General features: G+C 45.1%; 1 protein-coding gene across 5 annotated transcripts; it reads left to right on the top strand.

Annotated features, from left to right (window-relative positions):
• Positions 1-1,817: 1,817 nt before the first annotated feature.
• ano5a (anoctamin 5a) lies at positions 1,818-18,309 on the top strand. Of its 5 annotated transcripts, XM_076136974.1 has the most exons (22): positions 1,818-2,048; positions 4,739-4,797; positions 5,440-5,577; positions 6,391-6,432; positions 10,123-10,230; positions 11,127-11,195; positions 11,374-11,658; positions 11,739-11,858; positions 12,035-12,150; positions 12,236-12,370; positions 12,471-12,576; positions 12,660-12,720; positions 13,069-13,220; positions 14,047-14,121; positions 14,499-14,727; positions 14,822-15,000; positions 15,093-15,190; positions 15,311-15,441; positions 15,602-15,807; positions 15,934-16,133; positions 16,304-16,409; positions 16,524-18,309. In XM_076136974.1, exons 1-22 carry the CDS (start codon positions 1,979-1,981, stop codon positions 16,752-16,754), a joined length of 2,916 nt encoding a protein of 971 aa, XP_075993089.1. In that variant the 5' UTR covers positions 1,818-1,978; the 3' UTR covers positions 16,755-18,309. The 5 variants fall into 5 exon arrangements, 4 of the variants coding, with proteins under 4 accessions (XP_075993089.1, XP_075993061.1, XP_075993073.1 ...); XR_012960555.1 differs by lacking the exons at positions 5,440-5,577; positions 6,391-6,432 and having other exon boundaries at positions 16,524-17,170; positions 17,252-18,309; XM_076136946.1 differs by lacking the exons at positions 5,440-5,577; positions 6,391-6,432.
• The last annotated feature ends 74 nt before the right edge of the window (positions 18,310-18,383 follow it).

Here is an 18,383-nt window from a genome sequence, read left to right as displayed (position 1 = left end):
TTTTGTTGTCTCCTCCTTAATGATGCATTATGGCGTTACTTGGCCGCTAGATGGCAGCACAAACGCTGACTTCAAACATTGTTGACTTGGCATGGAGCTGCTGAAAATGACTGTATCCACCTACACACCGACCAGCACACAGGAACAGGAGAGTTCAGCAGCGATGCCTTACGTTCAGCTATTAAATGCATGTCTCGAAGAATCATTGGTGCATGATGAATATGCAGACGACACACTTTTTGAAGCTCTAGTTTTGGTGCAAAGAGTGCAGATCTTAATACTTGAATGTGCACATTTTTGCATCTACAAGCTGCTTCCATAGCGACTGTATTTTATATTTATATAGGATTTTACAATGCAATAATGAAGATCACCCAAAATTAACACGATTTGGGATTGACCTTCATTGATGCATTATAAAATTCTGCATTTTTTTAAATCAATCTAATCAGTTTAATCAAATTTTATTCAGCATTTTGCTTTCAATATTGTCATAATTAATAATAATTTGCAGCAGCATTTATTTGATTCACAAATGATGCAATTTCACTTGTGCAGATGGGATGAATCTACATCTAAACCCAACGCTGAGTCCATTGCAGAATTGTATTGCTGCTTCACGTCCTCACTATCCCTGTGCTGAAACGTTTATTAAAAAGGGAAGAAAACTAAACATTTCAAAAGGACGGCCACCCATGCCTTGTTATTACAGGAGATATTTACCATTAATTTTGGAAACCCTGGAAAAAAAACAGTGCACACCCAAGAGCCATATGTCCAGGAAGAGTTGTGATATGAGGCTGAAGAAAAAGTGGTCACACAAATAAGCAGCTGTTATTTCTGCACATAGCCGCACCCCACAGAGGAGGATAACATAATTACACCAGTACAGGACTTTGTAAACCACTTGAAGGGCATCAGAAGAGGCCGCTGCTTCTAAATTTGGGCGGGCTGGAAGCTTATGGGAAAGAGGTGGCTGGGAGGAGCAGGGAGAAGCTGCAGACATGCTGTGTTTTAACACACACTTGACACTAACTGGGAGGAGCCTCAGTGTGACCTCTCAATTTTCCTCAGACTTCTTACAGGAATGTACCATTTTAGAAGCAAATAACTACACTATGCTGAAGTCAACAACTGTTATGTGGCCCCTTAACTAGGCTCCAGGCTGCTTTTGGATTCCCTGACAATCATACGGGCGACTCAGAAATAAGTGTCATTTAGCGTCGATACACAGCATATAGTCTTCATTAAATAAATTACATTACATTACATTACAATACATTTTCTTCGGGCCTAAAATACACAAAAGTAGATGGTTGTAGGTGTGTGTGTGCATACATCGGGCCAGATGTGTGAAAGTAAGATGGTCATTGATTTACAGATGAATGAAGAACGAGAGAGAGAGAGAGAGAGAGAGAGAGAGAGAGGGGGGAGTATTGTTTGCGATATTTGGCTGTTGAAATAAAGTTGACTTGAATTGACTAATAAGAGTGACCTCACAGGTCAGAGGTCACATTGACTGCGGTATGAGGCCTTACCTGACTAGGTAGTCAATATATTTCGTGTGAAGTGAGGCAGACTTGAATGAGGTGAGTGTTATTGGTGGAGTTATATGTTGTACATTCAGCAGGATAAATGTATATTACACGACGTGGCTGAAGAAGTTTTTACCCCAACGGGTGATTAGCATGATGTAGCACTAGCATGAGTTCGTATACAGCGGTTCCACGGGCTCCGGCTATTGGCTGGCGCGTTGTGGTCACGCCCACACACACACACTCACTGACCGACCCCCTCCGCACTGAAGTGATGCGGCAGCACGCAGCAGTCAGCGGGGGAAGCAGGGCAGTGTGGCGCCGGAGCCGGGAAGAGTCTCCAGGGGACGAGCCTGAAGAAAAACAGCCCAGAGTTCCAGGCGTGAGAAGGCGGGACAGCAGGCAGTTTAGCCCGGTGTGGATGAAAGCCGCTTCGACTCAACATGAACCGAATATCGGGGAGAGCCGGAGGGGACAATTTAATAGAGATGAGCCCGACAGACTCTTACAGCGGTGAGTAGAAACTGCAGTAAGAAAGGAGGAAAGAAAGAGTTTGTTTTTGTTTTGTTCAACTTAACCGGGCTGTAAAATCAAAGCTACATTGAGTTTAATGTTGCCCAAGATCATTTAATCTGAGAAAGAGGGAAATAATCCATTTCTTACCAAATCCTTTTGAGTAAAATCACAGTATTATGGTTAGAAATTCGTTTATACAACCTTAGATTTATTCAAGAGAAATAGCTCTTGTTTAAAAATAGATTACGATTTTTTTTTAATGGCGATCTAAAAGTCTTTAACGACCCTAAAGTACATTTTTATGTACGTTTGTTAGCATTCCAGTTTCGTTATTTGCGTGTACAACAGCGACACTGCTTTCACCAGCTTCACCCTGACACAACAACGTCTCCCACCAGGCTAAGATGAAGTTTGCTAAACAGTTTGCTAAACAGTAAATCCGCACTCTTCCCCCCCTTTAACGCCATATTTAGGTCCCAGTCTGGATTTCTTTCCATGGCTGCAGCAGTGACTTACAGGCAGCCTCTCTCTCTCTCTCTCTAAGTCACACCACAGCCCAGGCCCTGACAGCTGGCCTGCCTACTGGAAATACTCAGTCATTTACAGGCAAACAGTCCCTCTCCACCACCACCACCACCACTAACCCTCTGAAATCCCTCCACTTCTCCTCAGTTGTGATCTCAAACAAAGGCGCAGGCAGAAAGTTGTGTTTTGTGGCCATGTATGGTGCTGAAGAGTGCAGGACCAGTGGATATGATTTCATCTCCAGAGTGGAGGGGAATCATATTATATCTGCTTGCCTGAGACCAAAGTATGAGAGATTATTGCATGATCACACTATTGTGCTCTCCTGTCTATTGTCTCTCTATGTGTTTACAGAGCAGGGAGATAACAGCGGGGTTAAACCTCAGAATAAAATGAAAGCCCATTTAAATAAATAGATCATAAAAGAGTGACACGACAACGGTTCCTTTGAACTTCCACATCCCCTCATAATTAAAAAATATGCGGTAGTTATATGTTCCTGTTGATTCTGATGATTTAGTTGAGGCTAGAACATTCCATACAACATATTCAGTGGTATCCTACAGCACATTGCTTGCTTACATAGGACATCCCTCTCTCATGTTTGAACATCAAGCTGTCTGGTCCACACACTCTTCTGATTTCAATATTTAACTTTTCAGTCAGCAATCATTTCTCAAGCTTTATCCACGGCCTGCGCCCCTGTGTGAGGTCTTTCTCTGCCATGCATCTGAAAACAACTCAGCTCGGTACAGTTTTGTGTGATGACATAAGAGTCGGTGCTTCCTGCCACAGGAAAGCAGACAAACCCACCTGTACTCTACTTTAAGGTCTGAACAGCAATGAGCCAAATGTCAGTACAGCTACAAAAATGCAAAAATCAGGACAGAAGTAGCTTGTGGCATTATTTCCTCTGTGATCAGCTGCTCGCTGTGGAACAAAGCTGTGACTGTGAGGGCGACTCATGGTGAAAAGAGACTTAAGCCGGGCAGCACAAGTGCTTCAATACTGTGTCCAACTGTGTTCAGCTGTTAAGCTTTCTCATATGCTGTGATAAGAAACACTTATTGTGCAAGAAATCACTTCAGTCCTAACACATCTCAGCAGATAACTGAAGGAAGGCAGCACAAGAACTATAACACAAAGCCTGGCTGTGTCTTTTTGTAGTTATAAAATAATGTTTTAAGTGCACTAAAGTACAAGGAGGAGATTGAGGTTTGGCCACAACGCTGCAAACTTTCACATCCTACCGTTACCGAAGCTATACGTACATAAAAGTATTACAGGGTGGAATTGATAGGAACAAGCTTGATTTTCAGATTCTAAATAATAGTTGAAACAAAGATCCACAGAGGGCAAAGATGCGTCAGAGATTGTGCTGCAGTGAAGTTGTGGAGTGGAGCTTTCTATAATAAACCTTTTCTTTTGTACAACACCAGCTTGTAGTGCATAAACAAAGTCGAGACAGAGAAGATTTACAATAGTTAAGTTCATACTCTTGTTCCAGGTCAGGAAAGTAAGCGCATATTATGTTCGCAGCAGACTAAATATAACCTCAGAGACACCATCAATTAGGACTGTTGCATTTCTATTTAAAACCAGGAACATAGAGGCTGAAACCCTCTGCTTTATTTATTTTAGCATGGTGGCAGGAGAGTGTCTTCCTTTTCCAGCTGCCCGGTTTGTTCATGGAAATCCAGAATTCCATGAATTCTGCTCTGTAGTGTTTTAGTTATTGTTCTTCGCAGGAACTGTAAAGTGAAATCTGAACTTTTTAAAGTTTCCAAAATGTTTCATCACTCTCATACAGGAGTTTTTTCTCACAGAAGTCTCAGTCTTGTTTCCTGTTGTAACTCTCAGGTTGGAAGTGCACCGCCACAGCAACATGGCTACGTGTGTGTATGTGTGTGTGTGTGTCATATGAAGTCACTCTGCCTGGCTTGTGTGGGTGCAAACACAAAACTCAGTATAAATATAGACCACAACACTGGCTGTCTGTCTGTCAGCGCTCGGAGACCACACCAGCTGTTCATTTGCCTGAAACTTTGTGACGCTTTGACCAGTCTGTTTGTGTGAGATTTGCATTTACAATTGTCATCCCTTTGTTATATTAAGGTTTTCCTTTTTACAGCGTCATTTCCTTTTATCTTTCCATCTTACAGAAGACAATAATGGCTACAACGCATCCAGCGGAGGAACCTCCCAGCACGGCCTGTCAGGGGTAAACACTTAACACACTCTTCACACTACTTCCACGTTTCCTGAAAGCAAACTTCTTTGCCTTTGGTTGTTCAGCAAGCAGTCAGGGACACACACTCGCTTCAGCCAGTAGCGATCAGTAGTTTCTCTGTCCCTTCACAATAGGACTTACAGTTACATGTGCTCCTGATTAGTTTGCATATCCTCAAATGATTTAAATTGAATTAAAGTAATGTGGGAGTAAACCGCTACATTAACTGTGTGTGTGTTAATCAGTATTTATATGCAGCAGCTTCCCTCCTGTTAACACAGGAGCAGGAAGTTCAAAATGTCTCATAGAAATGTGCTGCTCACATTTCCTTCCTTCCCTGGTTCCAGTCCCTGAGCCTGACTGATTGTATAATTGAGGCACTGGTGCTGGTGTATAATTATGAAGTGTGCCATTATTACGCTCAACTTGTAATAATTGTGGATGCTTTTGACTTACTCTGAGGAATGAATAGTGTGAAAACGGCATTTCATTGGCTTGTACCTGTACTTGCTCTTTGACAATAAAGTTCAATCTGAATCGGACTTGGAACAATAAACAGGGTTTCACTTAACGGAGAGACTCAGATTGGCCCTAACGCTCCTCTCTCTTCTCCCTCTGTATGTTGTATTTAAGTCTGTTTATGCCCCTGGTATGTGTTTTGAGACCTGTGAGTCGCTCAGCAGCAGTCTGGCCTCGCTGGCCTCCTCTCAGCACACCGACGTCCCACACTGTGAGGATCAGGTCTTAGGTCACAGCAGTGACATGACTGGGGTAAGACGCCTGGGGTCTGTTCTCGGTACGTCGACTAATGAGTCTGCAGGATTTTATTGTTGAGAATTTTTCCAAATCACAGCGACACATCCCTAAGCTCAAACTTCATTCAGTGTAGACAGGAGTAGATCTTAGCGCCGCACAGCTTTAGCCATGATCGCTTTGCCTTGAAGAGAACAACAAATTGGCATCGCTGCATTATTAATAAGGGAATATAATGCTTTCATAGCTTCCCTGAAGATCTTTTGCTCCGCTGGGGTGAGGATTTGCGTCTCCTCGCACAACATTTCCATCAGCCAATCAAACACTCGTCGATAAATACAATTCAGTCGCAATTATCCTGGATTCCTCAATCCAGCTTTTCCAATCAAGTTCTAACGAGCGGTGTGAGGAATGGAAATATCCAGCCAGATCTCGTATTTGTTAAGCGACATACCGAGAACCCCTCCCCCCACCGGGCCAGGTGCATGCTGCTGTGTGAGCATCTGCGTGTTTGTTTCACCTCACACTGTCTCTGTACTCAAACCTGGAACCGAGCAAGAGCAGAGGAGCGCCGGCGTCAGTGTCGCGCCAGCTTCTTACTGTGGTTTTCAGATTGTTGGATGGATTCGCCACCATGCCAGTAAAATGTAAACAGGATACAGTAGTTGAGTGACTGTTTGATCCATCCCTTATTTGTTTTGACTTGTGTGTGTGTGTGTGCTTTCCCCTCTGTCAGGGTTCTGTTGTTGTAGTTTCAGGGCTATGATGTTGGTTTTGACGTGTTGTTAGGTTTCCCCCCCTGACTTGCTTCTACACTCGATTCCTCCACAGTTCTGGAGGAAGCGGGCTCTATTCCTGAAGTACCGTTCCCGGGTATGGCATGGTAAAACAGGCTTTTGATGTGATGCCACTTTTTGTGCTTATGCCTGCCTGTTTGACAATCTATACATCTCCTTGTTGTGAAACATCTGCTGGACTGGACTAGGAACTTGCTTTAGATTTCAAATCAATACACACATCCTGGTAGAGAGCTTGTGGCAGCTTCTGAATAGCATGCCTGAGTTGTGCAGAGAGTAAGATTGAAAACATGCCGGCATGAGCTGTGTGTGGATGCATCGTGAGCGCTCATTAAAAAATGGAAAAAGCTCTTTCACCTCCTTTTATTCTCACCTGTGATAACGACACGGCTCACTGACGGAACAACACATGCAGACAAACAGCCTCACATGTATGTTGTTAAGTAGTGGCAGTGTATGGCTGTATGTTTGGCTGCCTCTTTATACTGTGTGTGTGTGTGTGTGTGTGTGTGTGTGTGTGTGTGTGTGTGTGTGTGTGTGTGTGTGTGTGTGTGTGTGTGTGTGTGTGTGTGTGTGTGTGTGTGTGTGTGTGTGTGTGTGTGTGTGTGTGTGTGTGTGTGTGTGTGTGTGTGTGTGTGTGTGTGTGTGTGTGTGTGTGTGTGTGTGTGTGTGTGTGTGTGTGTGTGTGTGTGTGTGTGTGTGTGTGTGCGTGCGTGCGTGTGTGTGCGTGTGCGTACGTGTGTGTACGTACGTGTGTGTACGTACGTGTACACATGTAGTCCATACTGTAATCATGACCCTGTCATGACGTCAGCTTGAACTTTGGTGTGGCTAACCATACAGGCGTCTTCCTTTTTAGATACAGTCTATCTCTTAAGATGTGGTCTGGGTTGAGCAGCATTTCACCTGTTTTAATGAGAGGAAGAAGCATTTACTTTTTAACCCTCAGGTTATAAATTGAACCTAAGTATACAATAAGTTTCCATATTAATGATAAAAAAATCTCTTTCCTTTTACTGTTTTTACTCCTTTCACTCTTTCTCTTTTTAGAGATAAGCCTCCACACACACATTAAACCTTTCCACGTGTACTCACTCTGCCATTTCCTGCCTAATATGTTATTTACACACTCGTAGCTGTAAACTTAAGCTACATTTTCTAGCATAAGTACAGACTAACACAAGGCAGAGAATCTACCACTGCCTAGGACCTGCAGCACACAGTCCAAGTGCTAATGTGGGACCACCATTTTCTCTCTATCTCACAGTATTCAACCCCAAAGCTGTTTAAGAGACGCTGGAGCCACGAATTTGCGTTCCAACATGGAAATGAGGTCTTTGGCAAATCACAAACGGAAACCAAACAAAAACAATGCAATCTACAAATCTTTCTTTTTAATCAGCATCATGCAGATGTTGATGCATGGAAACTGAGACCAGCTGTTTTTAGAATGTAGGGACATGACATGACATGTTTAACATCAGTTCGGTTTCTCTTTCAACCAAAAATCCCATAAATAGTATCTGAAAGAACCCCCACCTCCCTGTAAAGAGCAGCCTGCCTCGCTCTACATTTACCCTCCTTAATTAAGATTAAAGACATACACATGTTTACACACCCAGTAGTTTGGGGTTAGTCAGTAAATGTATGGAGCTCTGCGGCCTGCAGCAGCCTCACTGAGGAGGGGCGAGGACGTGCAGCCTGCATCTGTAATTACAGCAAATTAGAGAGTTTCTCCAGCGCCATGCTCAGTCTAAGAAAGCAGCCGCTCTGCCATGTTTGCCGTGGTCCTACGCCGGGAGGTAACGCAGACCTATGCTTAGGACCTATGCATCAATTGGTGGTAAGAAAGCTATAAAAAGGTCGGACACATGGACGCGGGGAGCAGCCAGGGTGGGTCAAGCTGTTGATCTGTCTCAGACCTTTCTCATGTCACTGTTTGTGTTTGTTTGCACTTTGCTCATCGGTGTCAGAATGTCACTCGATTATTTTGATCGATTGGTTGAAGATGTGAGACTGATGAGCTTATGCAGCATTTATCAGTTAATCTCTAGAGGTCGGCCTTATCAGTCAGACAGGCCAGATTTCTTCACGTATGTCCAGTTGGGTAAATATCAGAGATTCTATTCTGTAACATGTTTGTTCCAGGCTTTTATGCTGCTGGGCCGTGTGAAGCTGTACAGTCACTCCAGCGGCCCTCATTGTGATGCTCTTATTACATTAGCCGGCCAATGGTAACGTCCACAACCCTGGCATGCTGATGTCATCTGTTCGATCTCTCTCTCCCCCTCTCTCTCCCTCTGAATGGATGTCTGAGCGAGTGAGGGCTTGTTGTGGGAGGCGAGTGTGTGTGCTGCATGGAGCCGCTCTGGCTGCGAGCTCAGAGGAGTCAAAGCGCTGTGCTCAGGATTGGACTGCGTTCCCTGGAGAAGGGCAATTTTGCTCTATCGGGCGGGCGGCCTTTCCGCTGATGCTACTTAGCCATAAAGGAATCTGGCCATGGAGGTAAAGTGCTCTTCCTCTCCTCCCTTCCCCTGCAGTGCTGTGCTGCAGAGCAGGGAATCTGCGAGTCCAGCAGGCGTACATGTGGCAACTTGGGAGCTGTAGTTTTTCTCGCGCTGCTTCTCTGAGTTCCTTGAATTCTCTGCGGTCCTATCTTTGTGTGTGTGTGTGTGTGTGTGTGTGTGTGTTGCTAAGGACCTATGTGGACCAAGATACGAGCCGGACGTAGCACAGTATGAAGTTATTTTTAGCTTCCTGAACAGCTGAACCAGCAGTGACCTCAACACTCGTATCATTCTTTGCTCTTTTAAAGCGTTTCTGTGGAGCTTATATCCTCTCAGGCCTCTCAGATCTCCGCGTGGCCGCCGTTAGCTCATTAGCACACGGCTGGAGTGCAAGAACACGTGGTTTGTTCTAGAGCTGTCACTGTCGGTTATTTAGAAATCGATTAATCTACTGATCCATTTCGATTATTGTTGGAGTTGTTGACTATTTATGTATTGTATGTACTGAGGATATCTGACCAGCAGTCTGTTAGTTACTGTCATAAAAGAGAAGTTAAGACTACAATTTTCCTATCTCAAGTAATACTCATTTTAATTTTCATTATAATCACAAGGATATGATACTGCTTACATCTTAGACAAAGATGGCAGTATTGTCACTTCAAGACACAATGATGTGTTACATTTTGTGTTGTGCAGAAAGAGACTCAATGTTTGGTTGCTTATTCATTAAACCCATTAAAAAGTGAGGCTGCCAGGAGGAAGACTCTGAATTTATTTCTCATGACAACTCTCGTTATGGATTCCATCTAATCTGCAGCAGATGAAGTAGAGTGAGATCGGAGGATTATGGGCGTGTGGCTGCTGGATCTGCCTGTTGTGTGGAGAAGGAGACGGAATCAATCCAAGTTTGTGTGTATCAAGATCAGTTGTTGCAGTGAAATCACATTTACAGGAACCTGGTTATGAGCCGCTCAGCTCTCCGCTCCCGTGGAAACATATTGTCATCTCGTTCAATCAATCCTACGAAGCGGACATGAGCAACATGAAAGCTTTTACGGCTGACCATTAGCATGGCGTTTGTGTTTGGAGTGAAAATACAAGTCTCTCACCAATTTGGGGTTTTTGCCACATTAGCCACTAACACTTAGCTTTTTGGCGCCTGCTGTGGTGACTGCATCCATGGACTCCTTCAGCTTAGATATGTATGTGTTTATGTTTCACTGGTGTGAGCTCTTTCCTGTTTTGTCTTCTCAAAGATTGACAAGCACCAGCAAAGTAAAGACTCTGTGTTCTTCCGCGACGGAGCACGCAGGGTCGACTTTGTCCTGTCGTATGTGGAAGATAAAGACGGCGAGAGGAAACAGGTAAGAACCGAAAAGCTGCTGTGTGTTTATGGGTTTATGTCATAATTGATGTTTTGATTCTTTGTAGACGTTTCTTCAGTCTCTGTGCCGGTTTTTGCCGAATGAGCAGACGAGAGACTGATTATCATTCATCCCCACAGTAGTTTAGCTAAAGTCATCTCAGCCTTGTGCTCTCTGCTGTATGAACCTGATGTGATGTGAGATGAACAGCTGGTTCTCACAGGATATCCTCACAGTGCTGATCACATACCCCAAATACCACAACGATGATAAAGTTAGATAAAATTTTATTCTCAGCCCGCCTCTGTAAAGCTTTAAAGGATTCCTCTGCGGATGCCACCTTCACTCTGAGATTGAACTCTTTAAAACCTGATTTGTGTATCATTTCCATAGTGCTCTTGGCCAGATGTCTTCCTTTTGGCAGGCGTCTTGGTCAACAGCCGAGTGTTGAGTGAGTCGGTGCGGTCGGCCCTCGCACCTGAGCGTCTGTGCTGTGTTTACCGTAGCCGACTCCCCCGAGCCGCTGCCCTCTGAATTCGGCCCCGGCAGTGAGTCAGCGCTAGCACATTCTTTCCGCGGCGAGTGTGTGTGGAGGGGTTTCCTGTGTGTCACCCAAATATGTGCGATAGCAAATGTGAATCCTACTTGGAGATACATTTGTAAGAATCAGACAAAGTAACAAGCACACTGAAGCAACAGAACGGTCTATTATCTACATTCACCTCTCGAGTGTGTGTGTGTTTAATGATCTATAAGTAATAGTATTTTGATCTGTATATCTCACAATCTAGAAACTGTATAAAGCTATTTCTTGTCTGATGTATTTGTTTATATTTTGAACCAAAATGCTACTAAATTGCATGAAATGAATAACTTGATGTGTTGTTGGTCTGAAGGAGCGGAGGAGGGAGTATGAGGCCAATCTGGTTAAAGCCGGCCTGGAGCTGGAGACGGAAGATAAATCGGTGAGCTGCTTACTGATTTGGTTGTGTGTTAACTAGGAGGGAAGAGGGAAAGCAGTGTCCTGATGGTGTTTCTTAATAAAACAATAGGATTTCAAGATAAAGCAAAAGCAGATTGTCTTAATTAGGAACTTTCACACTGATTAAACTGTTTCTCTTTCCCTGATGTCATTCCCATCAGGAGTCCGATGATGGAAAGACTTTCTATGTGAAGATTCACGCTCCGTGGGAAGTGTTGGCCACTTATGCAGATGTGCTGAAGATCAAGGTGCCGTTCAAGGCCAATGACATCACGGAGCACAGCGACATGCCCATGAACTGGCTGTCCACCCCCTTTCGCCTGCCGGACCACATCATGAATCCCGAACCGGACTACTTCACGGCTCCCTTCGACAAGAGCAAGTCCGACTTCTTCCTCATCGACGACAAGGAAACATTCTTTCCCCCGTCCACTCGCAACAGGATAGTGAGTTTGCCCCTGAGCGTGACTTTCACAGACATACGAGTGACCAACCCTTCGACTAAACTCTCCTCCTCTGTGCTCAGGTCTACTACATCCTCGCCCGCTGTCCGTACTTCAAGGGCGAAGGTTTGGACAAGGACAAGAAAGGAATCAAGAGGTTGCTCAACAATGGCACCTACACTGCTGCTTTCCCTCTACACGATGTGAGCCTCTTTGAATTTGTATCGCTGAGGTTTTTAATTGGTATGTGCACTTTCCAACACTAACATCCTGTTGCTGGATGGAGGTGTTGGATGGACGCATTAGCGAGGGCGAATAACATCTCAATAACGCTGTGAATGTGGTTGTGTCATCGCCGTGTGTGTGTCTGTGTGTGCAGTGTAGATACTGGAAGAGCTCGAGGGATCCTAACTGCGAGAGTGAGAGATACAGTCTCTACAAAAACTGGGCCAGGTTCTTGTGTTTCTTCAAGGAGCAGCCCCTCAACCTCGTCAGGTAAAACAGGGAACAGATCACAAGAGGCACCAGACAAGAGAATTCACACTGTTTTGAGTGTCTCTTGTGTTTTTAATGGTAACAGGAAGTATTACGGAGAGAAGATCGGCATTTACTTCGCCTGGCTTGGTTTCTACACCGAGATGCTGCTGTTTGCCGCGATAGTCGGCGTGATCTGCTTCCTGTACGGATTCATCACCTATGACGACAACGAGTGGAGGTGAGTCCCGAAGCGCTGACCTACATTTAAATCTGATGTACAGTAGTTTGTTCCATGTGTGATCTGTGTGTTCTGAGCTAATCCCCTCATTCTCCTTCAGTAAAGAAATATGCGACGAGAAGATTGGAGGAAACATCGTCATGTGCCCGCTGTGTGATAAGAAATGTGGCTACTGGAAGCTCAGCTCAACGTGCCAATCGTCATGGGTAAGAAGCTTGAGTTGATTTTGGTACTGTTCTGACTGTGATGGCAACTCTCTTACCATTTGTCCAAAATGTTTCTCTTTCAGCAATCCCACCTCTTTGATAATGTGGCCACGGTGTTCTTCGCCATATTCATGGGGATTTGGGGTGAGTGAGAGCTGTGTTTGGTGTTTTCTGTCCCAGTGCACCGCCCAGTGGGAGCAGTCGGTACTCATGCTACTCCCTCTATATTTAGGAAAACACAGACATGACTCAGCTGAGAAAACACTTAGTGGTGCAGAGAGTCACAGTTTAAGAATGCAGGTCATGTTCTGAAATCAAACAGAGTACCAGGCCTCTTAGTCTGCTCAGCAGTCTGGAGGCTGTGGATGTTTCAGTCTTTTTAGCCCAAGCCAAGCCTAATCGGCACTATTTCTTTGCTTAGATTCAGGTAATATTATTCAAACTGATACCATTTTGCCAGCTGTGTTTAATGGGGATCTCTCGCTCTTGCAGTGACGTTGTTCTTGGAGTTCTGGAAGCGACGGCAAGCCCGTCTAGAGTACGAGTGGGACCTGGTGGACTTTGAGGAGGAGCAACAGCAGCTGCAGCTCCGGCCCGAGTACGAGAGCAAGTGCACCAACCGCAGGATGAACCGCGTCACTCAGGTGGTTGTGTGCCCATGAACTCCACATGTTGATTCAGTATGTGTGTAACACCCAGTACAGAATCTGAAGCTTTTGTAAGGCTTTAATAAGCAGATCCAGTTTATGGCATGAACAGGAACGTTCATAGTTTACTGCTGAGCCAGCTGTAAGTATTAATTGGGACAGTTTTTGAATTGATTCATGGCGACTTAAGCTTATTTAGTTTAATGTTTCCAGGGATTCTGACCTAATTTGAGTTTGCAGATAGAGATCCTTGGTTTAAGTTTATCCTCATTAGTATTAGTAGAACTGGTATTTGCTCTGCTTAATGAAATTATAGGGGTTGTAATTTGCTTTTGACCCTCTGCTATAATCTATTCATCTGTAGGAAATGGAGTGGGTTGTTGACAGGACTACTGCTGATATAATGGGGAAACTAGTTCTGTGCTGGGCCTCAGTGATGCTGTGGGTAAGGGCGGCACTGCACATGGAGTGTGACTTTGCTGAGGATGAGGCTTTGGTGTGATTTAGCTTGTGTGGATAACAGCTTTTGTTTCTGGAAAGACTCAGAGGCAGGAGTGTGTCTCTGTCTGCAGCATCATGTCAGTGGGGGGGGGTCAGTGTCTTGGAGTTAGTCTGAAAATGTCTTCACCAGGAGACTGGATTGGGCTCAGTGTGGAATGCCCTCAGAGAGCTCTGATTGGGCCGCCGAGCTCTGTTTGGGACCGCAAGCTCTATTTGGGCTGCGGAGCTCCGTCCGTGGCCTCATATGTCTTTCCCGGATGTAACAAAGGGGATGACTGACTGACTGACTCCTGTGTCCATGCTTTGCTTGGTTGTGCTGTAGGAAATGGAGCCCTACTTACCCGTAACAAGCCAATGTGCGCGCACGTTCCTGTCTGCGGCCACCGTCATATTTTGGGTGAGCACAGCATTTTCAATTCCATAAAGCTACCTTCATCTTCCATCAGCTGGTACAACCTCAACCTTTTTTACTATCTTCTACGTCACCAATACCTCTATTATGTGACCTCATAATAAAGGTCAGTGGAATATTTTGTAGATTTAAATCGTCTACTGATAAAGAATTGGGTTCTTAGGTTTATATGACATATAGAAGTAACAATAGTTGAAAGTTGTGCGTCCCTCAAGCTTGCTTCATCCACGTCTGTCTGCATTTTGCCTTTTGCGCTTCCTGCACCTTCTGATTTGACGTTTGCACCAACTGTTTGTCTTGAGATGTGCGTCACCGTGTCGTTCTTTCACCGTGCACCCCACCGCTGTCTCTGTCCCCTGAAGGTGTCGTTGATCATTGCCTGCATCATCGGGGTGATTGCGTATCGCCTGGCCGTGTACGCCGCCTTCGCCAGCATCATGAAGGACAGTCCCACCAACAACCTGCATGTGGTGGGCTCCCTCATCACACCACAGCTGGCCACCTCTGTCACTGCCTCCTGCATCAACTTTGTCATCATCATGATCCTCAACCTCATGTATGAGAAGGTGGCTGTTTGGATCACTGACATGGGTGAGAGCAAAACCCAGAGTGAAGCCCAGATGCATTGATTCATTTTTAATGTTGAGGCTTTGAAGTAATGTTTTGTTTAAATCTCACTTGACAGAAATCCCAAGGACCCACCTGGAGTACGAGAACAAACTGACGGTGAAGATGTTCCTCTTCCAGTTCGTCAACTACTACTCCTCCTGCTTCTACGTGGCGTTCTTTAAGGGCAAGTTTGTCGGCCATCCAGGAAACTACGCCTACATGTTTGGCAAATACAGCAAGCTGAGGAATGAGGAGGTACGAGATTACACAACTAACATCACCAGAGGTTCACTAACCAGCAGCTGAACTCAAGGTCATCTTGTTTTCTTCTTCCTTTCTGAATTCAGTGTGACCCTGGCGGCTGTTTGATTGAACTGACCACTCAGCTGGTTATCGTGATGACCGGTAAACAGGTGTGGGGAAACATCCAGGAGGCTCTGGTCCCGTAAGTAATCTGAGCTGAGCTGAATTTACAGCTTCCTTCAGCCCAGAAATGAAGAAATGAACTGTGTCTCTACTGTTCTGTTGGAAAACTTGGAAATCTCTTTTGCCCCCACTTGCTCAGGTGGTTGATGAACTGGTGGGGCAGCAGGAAGGCACGGAACCACCCGGAGAGTCTGTACAGCCGCTGGGAGCAAGACCATGACCTGCAGGGCTTTGGGCAGCTTGGCCTCTTCTACGAGTACTTGGAGATGGGTAAACACTCTTATTTAGCCTGAAATCAGGGGTGTAGCGAGGTCAAATCACCTCCAGCACAAATAAATGTCAGATGGATGGGCTGTAAATGCAAGGTGCAGTTCCTTCATAGATCCTGCAGGTGGTGTATGTCCCTCACGCTCGCCTCTCACTCCTCCAGTGATTCAGTTTGGCTTCATCACGCTGTTCGTGGCCTCCTTCCCCCTGGCTCCTCTGCTCGCGCTCATCAACAACGTCATCGAGATCCGCGTGGACGCCTGGAAGCTCACCACTCAGTTCAGACGGCCCGTGGCGTCCAAAGCCCACAGCATCGGCGCCTGGGAGGAGATCCTGAATGGGATGGCAGTCCTCTCTGTCGTCACCAACGTGAGTGTATTCATGAAGTCAATAATGGGAGATGACTGATGAGTCATGTGGCGCCCATAACACAAAATGTTCTTCCAATTCTCTCTCAGCGATTCCCTGACCTTCCTTCTTTTCCCTGTTTTGCAGGCGTTCATCGTGGCCTTCACCTCTGACATGATCCCCCGGCTGGTGTACATGTACGCCTACAACCCCGACGGCGAGCACAACATGATGGGCTACATCAACAACAGCCTGTCTGTGTTCAGTATCTCTGCAATCCCCCTGGTCAACAAGCCTGACGATGGAGAGAACCCCATGTGGTTCAACAGCTCCATCACTACCTGCAGGTACGTGTGCGTCTGGGGCAAATGAATGGACTGAGAAAGTAAGGGGGCGACTGTGGGTGAAAATGGTGTGTTTCTGTGTTAATATGTGAGATGGCTGTTCTGGTGTGAAGCCTCTTTAGAAAGCCATCAGGATATCTAGTGTAAGGTTCTTAAATGTTTCTGTTTTGCAGGTATCGTGACTACCGTTACCCTCCGGGCCACGACAAGGAATACAGCCACACCATGCAGTTCTGGCACATCTTGGCTGCCAAGCTTGCTTTCATCATCATCATGGAGGTACAAGCAGGCCTCAGGGTTTCAACCAGAGCCACCAAGACTCAAACTCTCTCTTAGACAGTTGTCGTCTTGGTACATTTATTGTAAGTCATCTGTTCTGTTCTTTCTACATAGCATGTCGTGTTCATGGTCAAGTTCTTCGTCGCCTGGATGATTCCAGACGTCCCCTCTGAAGTGAAGGCTCGAGTTAAGAGAGAACGTTACCTGGTCCAGGAGTATCTCCATACCTACGAAGTGGAGAAGCTGAAGATCCAACTGAGCCTCAATGGGCACGGTGAATGTAACTGCACGCCTGAGATATATCCATCCTTACCCAAACACGAGGTGCTGGCAGAGTGCCTCTAGCCCCGCCCGTCTCAGAGGACACGGTGATGTAAGATGCCCTGCTTGTGTATTATATTGACCATCTCTTTACTGTAGTGCCTGTTATTTGTGCAACATGAGCATGTAGCTTTTATTAAAGAGCTACCGGTTTCCTTAATTTATCAGCACGCTTCCACCGTCCAGCTGACTGTGGAGGCACACACAGGTGACAGACTTGGTCTCTATGCATGCTGAACATGAAGCCACCATGCACTTGAGTTTAAATCTACAGTTACTCTTATTTATTTGAGGATAATCAAAATTTGATGCAAAGAAATGAAGGGGAAATCCTGCACACTGTGCACACTTTTATTATAAGACTATTTATTTTAAGTGCCATTATAAGTAACCAAAGACTGAAGGCCTTAATATATAACATATAAGTGGATCTATATTTGGTTTAAATGGTCATTAATTTAATTTGTAGGCTGGCAATGTGGACACTTTAATCTGAACACATCTTTTATTCTGTGCGTGAGGAGCAGAATCAAAACGGATCACAAATCAACCAAACGTTTTCCTGGTTACTCTTCTTCACACCACTACAGGAGGAGCGGCTCACAGGTCAGCCAGTCTGACACCTGAGGCCAAAATCTGACATGTGAAGTATCTTTTTATGAAGTGAATCAATCAGAAGGCGGCATTGTGATAGTGTGGGAGAGAGACGGTGCTGTTAGTAATGTGAGTAGGGTGAGATTATTTAAGAGTTGTCTCGCCCTGCCTCGGCCAGTAGTTTAGCATCAGAGCCCTTTGGCTGTTGGAGCCACACAGCAGCAGCAGCTGGTGCATGTTGACTGTTGACATTGAGTCCTCTTCCTGGATTTGAGAGCCCGAAGCCCTGAGAGAGTGAAGAGATCCCTTTTTAATGTGCTTCTGTTTACCAACACATTGGAGCTAATGAAATCCTGCCCCCACCCACTGAACCCTGTGTGCTCCATTAAACAAAGCCCGTCAGCCAGCACCTCCAGTAGAGCCGTCCTCCTGCTTCTGCTCTCCTCCGCTGGGTCTGCAGAGAAGGAAAGACTAATGTTCTTTTTTGATTTAGCACAAAGCACTTGATGAATCCTGAATATCTAGACACTCTAATTACACTCCATGTTCTAATCAACACTTTGAGGCAGGAAGGTGTGATCACATTCAAATCTGTGTTCATGTGAATTGAACTATGGTTGTGCTTTAACTGTATGAGGGCTCCCTGATCTGACTTCCTGTTTTATATTGCGTAAGGACAGACGATGTGGCCTTAAGGGTTTTTGGTTTTGGAATCATACGAAGGACATTTCAGGTTTATGAACCGAAATTATGTGAGAAGTCTCTGTTGTTGAAGTATATTTGAGTTCTCTGTTAAACGCTGGATGGTTTTGCTTCAAACTCAGGCAGGTTCATTGTGAATTGTGATGTAAGTTTGAGCTGCATGTAGCCAATCACCATTACCGGACTGTTCCACTCTGCCTTCTCAGCTAAACTAACGCCTGTGGTTGCCTTAACACTTGTAATACGATGAGATTTCTCGTAATCTTCTTTTTTTTAAATATTTCTTTTAAATTCCCTAGTTTCCTGAAGTTTGTCCAGCTTTATTATTCTGTATTTGTTTTATACTGTCTAAGTACA

Source organism: Genypterus blacodes, unplaced genomic scaffold, assembly GCF_046128005.1.
Source record: "Genypterus blacodes isolate CSIRO-AG114 ecotype Tasmania unplaced genomic scaffold, CSIRO-AGI_Gbla_v1 ptg000015l_1, whole genome shotgun sequence".
NCBI classification, from domain to species: domain Eukaryota; kingdom Metazoa; phylum Chordata; class Actinopteri; order Ophidiiformes; family Ophidiidae; genus Genypterus; species Genypterus blacodes.
Note: the sequence above shows the minus strand (reverse complement) of the source record. Positions and strands in the feature narration are given on the sequence as shown.